Consider the following 13,618-nt stretch of genomic DNA (forward strand, 5'->3'; position numbering starts at 1 on the left):
CCTTGTCCAATTTTTACCAATTTTGTAAGAGAACGATCTAAACCCTTTTTACCATCTAATGTCGACGTTTTGTTAGATAGCATCATTAATTGATAGCCTGGATATAAATTGCATCCGGCTCTGTTAATGATTTCACTTGGAATTGAACCATCGACCTTCAGATCTTAATGCAAGCACTATAACCACTTGGCTACATAGGCAATATTGGCAACTCATTCATGAATGAAAATATTTTCATACTGTTTACAAAATAGTGCTACAATCATAGTGGAACATTCGCTTGACTAAGATACATTAAGCAAATTAATTAGCCTGCATTAATTCATTGTATGGATTTAAATTTCATGGTTAAATGGTAATAATTGTAGGGTTGTAGTTTTATTGCAGGATGTTTGTAATAATCTGTGATAATCCTGCACAGGGTTCTATAAAACTAGGAGAATGGAAGATAGAAGACATTGTTTGGTACATCGGCCACGAACCAAAAAGAAACCCTCACACCAGGTAAAAATGTACTACAATTCTTTTATAAATATAATATAACTATTGATGCAAATGTTATGTTCTAATACAGACAGATAGTAAGTCCCTTTTGCAGCAAACCTAAGAACTAAATGAATCTTATGTCCTAGCTAGCAATCATTTGAGTTATGATTTTGTCTCTTAGTGAAAGAAAATTACAAATTTTGGTTTAGTTATATAGATTCCACTTAGTATGTCCTTTACCATGGTAATTTATAAAAGCCAACTTATCCACGTAATACATCATAAACTTGTTTAATACATTCACTACTAAATGACACCAGGCCTCTCATACCAAGGAGTGTTACGGCTGGTAGACAACACGATAACTACAACCTTCTTGTTCATGATATTTGTTACTTAGAACTGCATTAAATAGCCTACATATTCTTATTTTCCTCTTTTAAATGTGTCATTGTATGACCCTTAAATTATTTTTTATTTTAACTATTTAGTTGGCCCTAAAACATTAAACCAAATCGATAATCTGAACACACCAATAACTTCTTTTATCGTCTTTTAATTTATTAAACTTTGTTACAGGTGGGCCATAACATTCATCAACAAGAATAACAGAAATAAAAGGTGAGAATGTTTAAATTATTCTTCTGCAGTTCAATAATATTTGTTCTCAAAACCTAGTAAATATAAATGCATCCAAGCAGTTAACACATAATAGCCTCATCCAATCAATACAGTACACAACACAAATTGTTTCTCTCTGGGGAACTTAGGGTGAACAAACTCTATTTTATTTAGACTCCAAAAACGATGTATTTGAATTGTGTTTTACTTTGTAAATGTCAATCTATAAAAGGCTCACTCATCACTAATTCTCCCACTTCCCATTTACCTAGGAGGCTGAAATTTGGCACACTGATTCTTTAGGCATTAAATAGGAAAACTAAGCTGTTTTTATCCTGATTGGACTTTTGGGCTCCGCCCCAGTGGCTCTGGAGTTTCCCGTGTTAACCTTATGAGTACTCACTGAGCGGAGCGAGCGAAGCGAGCGAAGCTCTTTGGGATCAACTTCAATGCAAACAATATAACACCATCACTCAATAACGGCTGAATACATTTCAGCCAAACTTAACAAGACTACTTAGACTAATAATGAGATGGTTTGTAAACAAACAAATTTCAATTAGATAATGCTAATGCAATTTAAAACGAACTTAAAATTTCAAATTTTTAACATTAGGCTTATGGGACTAAAGTAGCTATGACAGTTTTTTTGTTTACAAGAAAAATGTAAACAAGAGAATCATAAGGTATTTCTGAACTTTCTATACTTTTCTATTAACCCTCCCAGTGTTACTTGACGAAAATTCGACAAGCAGCACACTTTGTGTAGTGTTACTTGTCGATTTTTCGACACGCAGACATCGTTTACGGCGAAGGCTCTATGACTGACTGAATCGGATTGAACTGGATCGAGTTAGGTATCGTTCTTTCCGTAATATTCTAAGCTTTCTCCAGAGGTCTGTCTCTAAGCGCTATTCATTTTAGTTCCGAAAATATTGTAGCAGACAGCTGACGTGCGTGTATTTGTAAACAGCTAGGTTCCCCCGGACCGATGACTGATGTGTTTTATTACGTTTATCATTGTTTTAGTGTTAAAAATCAAAAGTAGTGATATACGTGGTGCATTATAAGAAGATTTAAGTGGTTTTGAAGTGCTGGTTGATGATCCTGAAGAAGTAGGTAGTGATATTGATGTAAATTATCAGCCAGATTCCTAGCTATGGTTAGGCTATGCATTCTTAGCTAAACGCTATGTACTGAAATCAGTTTTTTGCCCATAACTTATTTATTTGCAAATATACTTCCTTATATTATTATATATTTGTAATCCTCATAAAATTTAGAACAAAGTGGCTATTTTCAAATATTTATAGGCCTATAATTTATACAATTTCATTGAGCGCGAACTTATTTTTTTTTTTTTTTTTTTCGAAATTATATTTTTTTTAGGTACCTAAAAATTTTTTTTTTTTTTTTAAATGTTCCTTATGTTTTATATATAATATTGAAGCCCATGATTTTCCAAACAAAATGGTATATAGAACATTAGAATTAACATTGTTTTAAGCTTCTCAGATCCGTTTTAATAAAACCTTGCAAATGCGCCAAAAATAGGTGGACATTAAGGCCTAAACTATGGACACTTGGAGGGTTAAACGTTTTTAAACCATTCCTATGATTTTAATAAACAAGAAAATGCCGTTAAAACATTTTTTAAGGTGCGGAATTCACTGAAAATCGAGAAAATATACGGAACTACTTTCTCAATGCGCGGAGCATAAACAAGGAGCGGAGGGATACAGACCGGTGACTACTTTCTTGGGAACCTATTTGTGTTGCCAGCTGATTAGAAACAGCCAATGTTAGAAATCAGGATTTAATAAGCGATATATCGAACCGCATCGAAATCTGTATTTAATCCGATAATACCTCATAGGTTATATTATGTTGAATTGCATCGATGGTACAGTAAGTTATTACACTTATTTATAAAACGCAGATTGAACACTGATCTAATTTAGGCATGTGGGGAGGTAGGTCGGGGTTTATGAGTATTCGTGACTATATTAAGTGTTTTGAAGTAAGGTTAGATTAGGAAGGTAAAGTGTAGGTTATAGGTAGGTGATCGGGTTGTTTATTTGTGTTGCACCATATAATTTTTATCTTTTGGAATGGAATAGTTGGTTAAGCTCTTTGGGATCAACTTCAATGCAAACAATATAACACCATCACTCAATAATGGCTGAACACATTTCAGCCAAACTTAACAAGACTACTAAGACTAATAATGAGATGGTTTGTAAACAAAAAAATTTCAATTAGATAATGCTAATGCAATTTAAAACGAACTTAAAAATTTCAAATTTTTAACATTAGGCTTATGGGACTAAAGTAGCTATGACAGTTTTTTGTTTACAAGAAAGATGTAAACAAGAGAATCATAAGGTATTTCTGAACTTTCTATACTTTTCTTTTAAACGTTTTTAAACCATTCCTATGATTTTAATAAACAAGAAAATCTCGTTGGTTATAATTTAATCTACTTTTGCAAGAGGTAGCCTATCTGAATCACAAGTTGTAGTCAAGAGGTAAATTATTATAATTTTAATCAATAAAAAGAGCATTAGTACATATATTGTTTTTTTTATTTAGTTAGTTACACTAATATTAAAACAAGTTTTCTCCGCTCAACTGGCTTTCACCGCTCTGAAAGCAATCCTAGTATTTAAATGGAATTAATTAATCTTAACAGCTGTTTCAATTAAAGAAGTAGGTTCTGTTCTATGATGTTCAATAGCATTAAAGTTACAAGGATTACCAACAGGGTGCAGCACTATTATTTCTTTTACATTTATGACAACAGCTAATTTGCAACCAAAAGGTGAGTGAGCATAGCGAACGAACTTCAACCTGGAGGCGAGTTAGCGTAGTGAACGAGCTAACCTGAAGGCAAGTGAGCGTAGCGAACGAGCTCCAACCTAAAAGTGAGTGAGCGTAGCGAACGAACTTCAACCAGGACGTGATTGAGCCATGCGAACTTATGAAGTTAAACGGGGCAAAGCCCGCGGGTACAGCTAGTCTTATATAAAAGGCAAAGCCCTCACTGACTCACTCATCACTAATTCTCCCACTTCCCATTTACCTAGGAGGCTGAAATTCGGCACACTGATTCTTTGGGCATTAAATAGGAAAACAAAGTAGTTTTTATTCTGGTCGGTCTTTCGGGCTCCGCCCAGTGGCTCTGGAGTTTCCCATGTTAACCTTATGAGTACTCATATTTAAATGGAATTAAAGAATCTTAACAGCAGACCTTATATAAAAATGAAAGCCTAACCATAAAAAATATCCAAACGAAGATAGCAGATAACAACCTTATCATTACAAAAGCAGACAAAGGTAATACTATAGTGATAATGAACCAAGCAGAATACAATAACAAAGTTTTGAATTTTATTGATAGCAATCTAATCAACCAACTACCACAGGACCCGACAGCTAAATACACCAAAGAGTTAAATAAGGCTTTATCCAACAGTAAGCTTTTGTTAACTGACAGGGAGATCAGAGAGTTTAAACCAATAAATCCCCAAGCTCCATGCCTGAAAGGCCTACCAAAACTACACAAAGAAGGCAACCCAATTAGACCCCTTGTTAATTACATGCCCGCTCCGGCTTACAAACTAGCCAAAAAATTAGAAAGCATTGTCAAAACACATGTAGTTTTGGAAAACAGCCACAGCCTGAAAAATAGTTTAGATCTAATCAATAAAATAAGAACCATCAAATTGAACCCAAGATATACGTTAGCTTCATTAGATATAAGTAGCCTATACACCAACGTTCCTGTCAGTGAAACACTAGAAATCCTACATGACAACTTAAAAAATAAATCCAATTTAAACACAGAAGAAATCAACGAACTAATGTTATTACTAAGGACCGTATTAAACCAAAATTATTTCCAGTTTGACAATAGATATTACTCTCAAAATGAAGGACTTGCGATGGGGTCACCCCTATCGAGTATTCTTGCAGAAGTTTTTCTAAACCACATTGAAAATAAACATTTGTAGAAAAATGACAAAAACAAGTACAAAAGCAAAATAATATTTTATTACAGATATGTGGATGACATTGTGACCTTGTACGATGGCAATAGCAGGCAATTTCAACTTTTCAGCAACTACATGAACAGCTTTCATCCTAAACTAGGTTTCACCACTGAATTAGAAGCTGACAACAAACTTAATTTTTTAGATTTATCTTTAATAAAAAACGAAGAAAATATTTCATTCAACATATACAGGAAGCCTACAGCAACAGACACAACCATCCATGAAACCTCCCACCACCCCCTAGCACATAAATTAGCAGCTTACAATAGCTTAGTACATAGATTACTCTCAGTACCACTTAGTACCGCAAACTTCGAGAATGAGAGAAATGTCATCAAGTATATAGCTGTCAATAATGGATTTAATCCTAACATCATCGACACATTAATCAGCAAACATAGAAAGAAAATTAGTAAAGAGACTGCAGATCCAAGGCCTCAATTAAAAACAGAATTCGTCTCAGTTGAATACGGAGAAAAAATCACCCACACTCTGAAAAATGAATTGAAAAAACACGGAAAAACTGTAGCGTTTAGAACATCTAATAAAGTCCAAAATCTCCTTAAACCTAGAACCCAACAAAATGTTAAAAACCTGAGTGATAAATCCGGAGTATACAAAATAACATGCAGTGACTGTAATAAATTCTATATTGGACAGACTGGCAGACCATTTATTAAGAGGTTTAAAGAACACCTTCCCAAAAATAGTTTAACACAACAATCCAATTTTGCCGAACACCTAATTGACAGCAATCACAGTTATTCCAGCCTGAATGAAAATTTAAAACCTTTACACATTTGTAGAAAAAGTCGAGTAATGACATCACTAGAGCAATATGAAATTTATAGAGCATCTAAAACAACCCCCCACAACCTCCTGAATGATAAAAGTACTCTACAATCCAACATATTATTCGAAGCATTGTTAAAGTTGAATGAAACGCCACCTGTAGCTACAAAGGACAGAGACAGGACAAAGGTCAACTCTGCAAGTAACGTCTGACCCCAGTCGAGACTCGACACACGACTGACGCGCGTCTACATGTCCGTAGTAGCTCAAATAAAGTAGGCCTACCGTGTGTTTTTATGTTTTAATTGTGATGTATCTAAGTGTAATATCGTTCGTGTACGTGTTTAAAAACTTCAAGACGCACCCAATGGGGAAGAACAAGGACTTATAGTAGGACTGATGATGGCAGTTTATTCTGCCGAAATGCATCTCCTGTAATAGGACACAGCAAATAAGGATCGACAGGCGGACACAGGTAATTTAACCTTTTATTGTATGATTCTGTGATGTTCAATAGCATTAAAGAGTTAATAGGTTGACCAACCGGGTGCAGCACTATAATTTTTTTTACATTTATGACAACAGCTTGCAACCAAAAGGTGAGTGAGTGTAGAGAACGAACTTCAACCTGGAGGCGATTTAGCGTTGCAAACAAGCTAATCTGAAGGCAAGTGAGCGCAGCAAGCGAGCTCCAACCCAAAGGTGAGTAAGCGTAGCAAACGAACTTCAATCAGGACGTGATTGAGCCATGCGAATGAGCTTATTGACATAAAACTACATTAGGACAGGACGACGAATTGACCAATTGAGCAGATTTTTTTTTCAAGAATAGAGCCAATATAACCACAGGCTTAGTCATTTTTAATTTATTATTAATACTAATGAAGTTAAATGGGGCAAAGCCCGCGAGTACAGCTAGTCTGGTAACAGTAACAATTGTAATGATATTCATATTCTCAACCTTATTTCCAATTTTCCATCTAGTCCTTTCCTATATATTTATGAAGATGAGTATGTAACATTAAGCAAAAGGGCCTAGGTTAAGTTTTTTTTTTTTTCTTCTTTTTAGGATAGCAGGCTTACTTGAATAGGAAAGAGTCCAAACTGTTACAGGATACACAAAACATTACTCTTCTTAAACACAACATTCTAATATTTCACTGTCACTGACAGCATTTTCAACTAAGTAAGAGAGAGTTTTCTCCAGGTCCAATATGTTGGCCAGTTCAAGAATAGTGTACAGTTTTGTGTATCCTGTACCAGTTTGGATTATTTCCTATTCATGTAAGCCTGCTATCCTCACAAAAATCCTATATATTTAAAAAGTTAGTTTTGTGATTTTCCATTCCAGGGAGCGGTAACCCCACCGGACTGAGGCTGTTCTAGTCCTCACTCACAAGCAAAATATATATTTTTCATTTTCCACCTGTTAACGACAGTCAATTTATTTGTCTGTCATACATAAAACCGTTTTTAGTTCATTCTTTAAAAACAGTTAGTGATACAATCACATTTTATTTCAAAGTTTCCCTTCTTCACCAAATGCCTAACAGTGTTGTAATACAATTTTTGTTGTTTATCTATATAAATAAAATTAGAGTTTCGGTTATACAGGTAGTAGTTAAAAGGGGTTTTACTGTATGTGTTATTAATTTGGTTGTATAGTTTTTCTCAAAGTACCCAAGTGCAATCAAATCAGAGTTAAGAAATGATTTTTTTTAATTTTCATACAGCCAAAATAAAAGTGGTTACTTAAAATTACTTAAAATCTATGATATTTACGTCAAAAATGTATATAAGTTGTTATTGATAATCTTATATACTAAAAAACTTTTGCAAAACTTATGACATCTAGCCTGACCTTACTACTGGACCGAATTACACGCGGTTGGTATCAAATGAAAGATATTTACCTGTAGATGTGCAGAGTCCCTTTATAAATTAAAATAGGCTCACAAAATAAGCACGAAAATGAATCTGAAATTTTAAAAAATTAATGGGTTGCTATGGTGATGATGAAATAACAACAAAATATAAACTGTAAATCAAGACAAACGGAAGACATTCCAATCACATGTTTTATTTACAGTGTGGGGTGAAATTAGAGAAGTTTGCACAATACATACTTATGCGTGCTCTCGTGATAACTAAGCTTCTATTTAGGTTTTTTGATCAAAATTGATTGGAATAGCCCCAGCATTGTCTGTATTAGTAAGGTATTTTAGGTTTAATGACGATTAAATTGTTCGCAGGTCTAAGGAAAATCCGTTCTTTGGATACACGATAGCCGGAACAGCCAAGGACGAGCAGTTGAGGTGGATGGCGGCCATGTTGGTGGGCGAGTTCCCACACGTTGATTTGTTACCCAAGTCTCAGCTAAACCTGCTCGAGTAGAGTCTCAAATGACATCGGCTGCATAGTAAAAAAATTAAGATTAGGTACATGACAGCAGACAAAACTTTGTGATTTTCCTAAGTCAACTTCGTGAAATGGAATTGGTAGCGGAATAGTTGTTATGATAGAAATTTGAGCTTATAGAAACATTATCAAACTTGACCATTTACCAAGAACTTGTATGAGTGAGGTTGGTCCAACAGATTAAGATTAATTAATATCAGTGGCAGTGATTGCTGGAATTTTGTTTTTATCAAACACATGCACAGATACTAAACTATTGATAGTGAAGTTTTGAGCTTTATCCCAGTGTTGATTACCTTGATTTAAAGTTCCAAGTGAATTACTAAGGCAATGTATGTAACACAAGTAGTATACAAATTGGAAAATAACGATATTTAGTTATTAAAACATCGTGAGACATTGGCAAAAATAATTGAATTCTCGTGTTACAGGTTAACAGAAAATAATAATTTGTCCTACTTATGGTTAACTGCAATCATTGATTCATTAAAGGAACTAACAATGATGGGTTTATGCCTGAAACCGTAGAGCTAATGAATTAATGATTGTACAGTAGAGTGTCGATTATCCGAAAAAATTGGGACAGATGGGTGTTGGGATAGTTGATTTTTCAGATAGTCAGACATCAAAGTTAAATGGCCATATTTCTATGTTAAGCGTAGTTAGAGTTCCTCTTGGCATAGTGTATAATTTCTTGAGCTACAAACAACATTTTGGATCATTTTAAAGGCTTTAATTATCTGTAATGCTACCTCAATTGTCAGCACAGATAGTGATATCGCTGAAATCTTCAGCATATCTCACCATATCACCATGATTGTCATTAGTTTGTTTCTTATATAGAGGAATAAAGCATAACACACTCAGCATTGCATATAAGCTGAGCATTGAGCATCATAGTATACTGCATAGGCTTCTGTCCTCATTATTCACCACAGACGAAAACTTTGTAATAGATACTTCTCTTCTTTTTAAAGTTGGTGATTGTTGAGTTCCAACACCAAACTCACGAGCTAAGCTTGAACCACTCACACAGTTTTTCAGTTGATCTAATGCAGTATTTTAAGTTTGTCAGATGTATTAAGTACTGATGTCACTGACACAAAGTGAGGTTAGGGCCTATGTGATAGCACAATCACCATGGCCAATGACTGTGGGGCTTCACTTGAAGTGTTGCGTCGCGTGCACTCCTGCTGGCCACTCTCGTAATGTTGGCGATGAATTTCAACTTTCTGTCTTTGGTGGCGATTTCGGTTAACCAACGTTTCGGATGACCACCATTTGTATAATCGGCGCTCTTCTGTAGTTTATAATAAGCACTATATTCAATAACACAATTCATTTTTATTGGCTGCTATGACTCTACAATGAAAACTCGTTCGTACATGGTTCCAAAAGTAGGAACAGTGCATAGAACATATTATACATTTTTATTTTTACTATGTGTTTGTAACCTTTTATTTACAACTTGTATTTTATGAGTAAGACTTTACACTAAGAGTGATTTTAGTTTTAAGATTCTTTAGTGAATGTTTTATATATACAGTATATTATAGTGTTTTTGTAAGTGAGAATTCTGAAATGATCAATTGCCAAAAAGAAATAAAGATTTAGTGCTATATTGAAGTATAAAATACTGTTGTTATGTATATATACTAATTTAAAATAAAACTATTATGAAGAAAAGTTAATTATTGTAGGGTGCTTTTAAGCACAAAACACAAATAAAATCATAATGTTTCTTGATAGTATGTTTGTTACCTTCCACAACTAACTATTGTATGTTTATCAACTTAATTGTTTAACCACCTCATTTCATTTGTATTTCTATTAAATAACTAACTACGGTAATAAAAGAACACTTGTTCTTTAGAATAACCGTTAAACATCAGACAAGCCCAAAATCTGCAAAATATTTCATTCATACAGAATAAAATTCAGTGAGATAGGAATATGTTATGAAACCCTATTCAGGATATAAAGTGATAAGGGCAATATTATATTAAATATTCTTATTCACAAGAATTTGTATAAATATTTACAAGAATTGAATTTTGTTTAGAATATCTCTAGTCCTAAAAATTTCTACAGACCTTGTACATTAAATGTTATATTTCTACCATATACTACTTTTCTTTTTTTTACCAAAAATGCATTATCAATTTTACTAAGCAAACTTGCATTATACCAACACTGTAAATTTTAAAGATAGAGTAAAAGTTAATCATATTTATTTTTAATTTGTAAACTCATTAGTGGACTATAATATTATTATTGTTATTAAATCTATTTAATCTGAAAAACCTTTAACCCTTCACAGACGGGTGACGGATATATCCACCTTATCATCAGGCTGGTGTTTTTGCAGTACCCAAATGTCTCGGGCTACCACCGCGCTACTTCCCCACACTCTCCATAACCACTGCGACCTTGAAAGGGACACACCGCCCTCTCCCGCGCTCCCTCCACCCCCACAATGATGCGTGCGCAACACCACGTTGACTTTGTTGGCGCTAAAAGCTGCAGTTGTTGTCTATCTAGCAGCTTGAAATAGTGATATGCAATTATTTTTCCTACAGTCACCTGACAAAGTTGGCTTCCTTGTACTGTTTATAGTACAGAAAGCTGCTAATTGCTGCATTTTTATACTTTGTCGTACAGTTTATACTTTGGCGCACATCAGGATTCCAACGAAACAACACAAAACAGCGTGGTTCTATTATGCACGTAATCTGTGTACGCTTGAAAATAGGTTGGCAACACCTAAAGATAATAATACTATGAGCAGCTGATTGACTATTATAACCACGATTTAACCTGTCATTTCGTGTTCATAGTTTCGGGTTTCGGTATTTCTGAACTTTCTGGACTTTTCTTTTAAACGTTTTAAAACATTCCTACGATCTTAATAAACAAGAAAATATCTTTAAAGCATTTTTTTTTGGCGCGGAAACCACTTCAAATTACAAAAACATACGGAACTATATTCTCAAGTCGCGGAGCACATTTCTTGCCGAGGAAAAATAGCGGAGTGATACGGACCTGGTACTGCTTTCTCTAGGGCACCTATTTGTGTTGGCAGCTGAACCTAAAAACGTGTTGTATAGTGTTTGAAAGACTAATTATTTATATGCTTTATAGTGACTGTAGGAAAAATATAATGTGTATCATGAGTGCAAAAGGCCTTTGCTGCACTCGAGATCATTCCGCAAGAGCCGCAGCAAAGTGCCACTTTGCCCACTAGTTAAACAAATAACTATAGATGGTATGAGCTGTTCCATTGCACTTATTTGATGTATACAGGTATAAAAAAACACAAATAATGAAAATTAATCTTTTTATTTGTATAATTTTTGCCTGTCCTAGGCCATTAAAGTCGCCTGTCCGGGAAGGGTTAAAAGTATTCATTGGTTCTTGGATTTGTGTTTTACTCAATAATCTTGTAGACATCGGTGTAAAATAATTGCAATTTGAATTAAGTTCTAACATTGTTTATAACTGAAGACATTGTTTTTGACTGACTAGACTAGATTATTTTTCAGTTTTGCATATTAGTCAAAATAGCATTTTATTATTCTCAAGGTTTATATTGGGCCTTAAAATAATGTATTGATCCATTCCCTTCCTCTTTTTGTAACAAAAAGTTTATCCAATAACTATATTTGTACTTAAATGTGATGCAAATCACAAAACAAATTGAAAACTTGTTTACTTTCCAACACAAGGCATTTTCATAGTTTTAAATTAGCCTTACAGTCCTTTAATTAATTAAATCTTTGAACCCACACCCTTATCAATAGTAAAGATATAACTAATCCTCATAGATATAGTGTTTTTCATGTTTACCACAATTATAACTACGGTACTGTGGTAATAGTTATTAAGTATCAGATAACCCTTATGTACACTAAAAATTTAGTAGTCATAATTATGACAATGCATTTTGTTACCTAAAGTTTTTATCGATTTGAAAACTACAATTGTTTCTTGCCCAAATGAAGGCCATATTTTTGCCAGTATTTTGTTTTAAAACCCTCCAAAGTCTTTCAGTTATGATTGATAATAAATATATCTGCAGAAATTTTTTATACCACAAAATCCCTTATCTTACCCCAGAGTAGTTACCATTAGTTATTGTTTGTAATTTAGCTATTAATTCATAGTAAAATGTATAACTCAAGTTTGTTATTTTCTAAAAAGTAAAAGACTCAAAATTCTTAATTTTTAGAACATTCACATTATGATATGTATATTTTAGTATAGTAATCTTCTTTAAAAATGTTCCCAAAAATCTACATACTCCAATGATTTTGTTGTAAATATTGTGATGATTCAAGTGTTTTCACTTTTGTAGTGTAGACTGTAGACTAATATTTTAATGGTTTTTATCCTTTTATATTTATATAAAATTATAAGAAATGTGATGATGACATACAAATTTGAAGTTATCAATCGTAAAAGTGTGAAAAAATAGGTATTTTTTAACATTTTTTAAGAAACGCCTTTAGTCAAGCATGGAGGATATTGTTATTAACAAGTGTTTGTATAAAATAAGGCTGAATAATATTTTGTAAAGAATAACAAACCTAATACTAATTTTGGAAATTTTAATTAGATCTGTGATGCCAATAAAATGTGTTTAAGGCCCTAGAGCTAACTATACCTAAATGGGTGATAAGTTTATTTAAGTCAGAATGTATTATTGCAATATAATCATTGACTAATGGATAGTCAAAGATATAATGTCTTTTTTTTATTATTTACCAAAACATTGTGTTTTTGTTTTCAACAACAATGCAAATTGCAACCAAATTTTAAAATTAATTTTTTAGTATCTCAATTTGTAGAGCAAATATAAAAACCTGCACAGGTTGGCATTTGGAATAAAATTTAATTGCATTTTATATATTAGAAAATGTATGTCTTTTATAAAGGTACTATACAAATATAACCAATGTTGTAAAAGGATTTTAGTTTTTCCTGTCCTGTAGAGCTCCAAATATTTGTTTTTATCAGCTTTAATTAATAAAATGACATTAAAATTTGGTGGCCTGTCAAATTGTAAAGCTGGGTTATATCACAGACGTAAGATGGGGCAGGCCCGCTTTTATAAACGGGCAGACTGGGCATACGCCCAGGGGCGCCTGGCTGGTGCCGTACAACTACTGCCCGCCCACACCTTAGAAAAAAGGGGGGTGCTGATTTTGAATTTGCCCAGGGCTCCACTGACCCTAAACGCGGCCCTG

At 33.6% G+C, this 13,618-nt stretch overlaps 1 protein-coding gene across 3 annotated transcripts in view; it reads left to right on the top strand.

The window, feature by feature from the left end:
• Positions 1-13,322, top strand: part of LOC128994393 (uncharacterized) — a 35,964-nt gene extending 22,642 nt beyond the window's left edge. For all 3 annotated transcript variants that reach the window (XM_054418935.1, XM_054418934.1, XM_054418936.1), the window contains exons 12-14: positions 422-504; positions 1,066-1,107; positions 8,207-13,322. In XM_054418935.1, coding sequence (XP_054274910.1) covers positions 422-504; positions 1,066-1,107; positions 8,207-8,348 — 267 coding nt within the window. In that variant the 3' untranslated portion in view covers positions 8,349-13,322. The remainder of the gene's footprint in view (positions 1-421; positions 505-1,065; positions 1,108-8,206) is intronic.
• Positions 13,323-13,618: the final 296 nt, after the last annotated feature.

Source organism: Macrosteles quadrilineatus, unplaced genomic scaffold, assembly GCF_028750875.1.
Source record: "Macrosteles quadrilineatus isolate MER2022 unplaced genomic scaffold, UCM_ALF_1.0 Scaffold_5__1_contigs__length_97177068, whole genome shotgun sequence".
NCBI lineage: Eukaryota > Metazoa > Arthropoda > Insecta > Hemiptera > Cicadellidae > Macrosteles > Macrosteles quadrilineatus.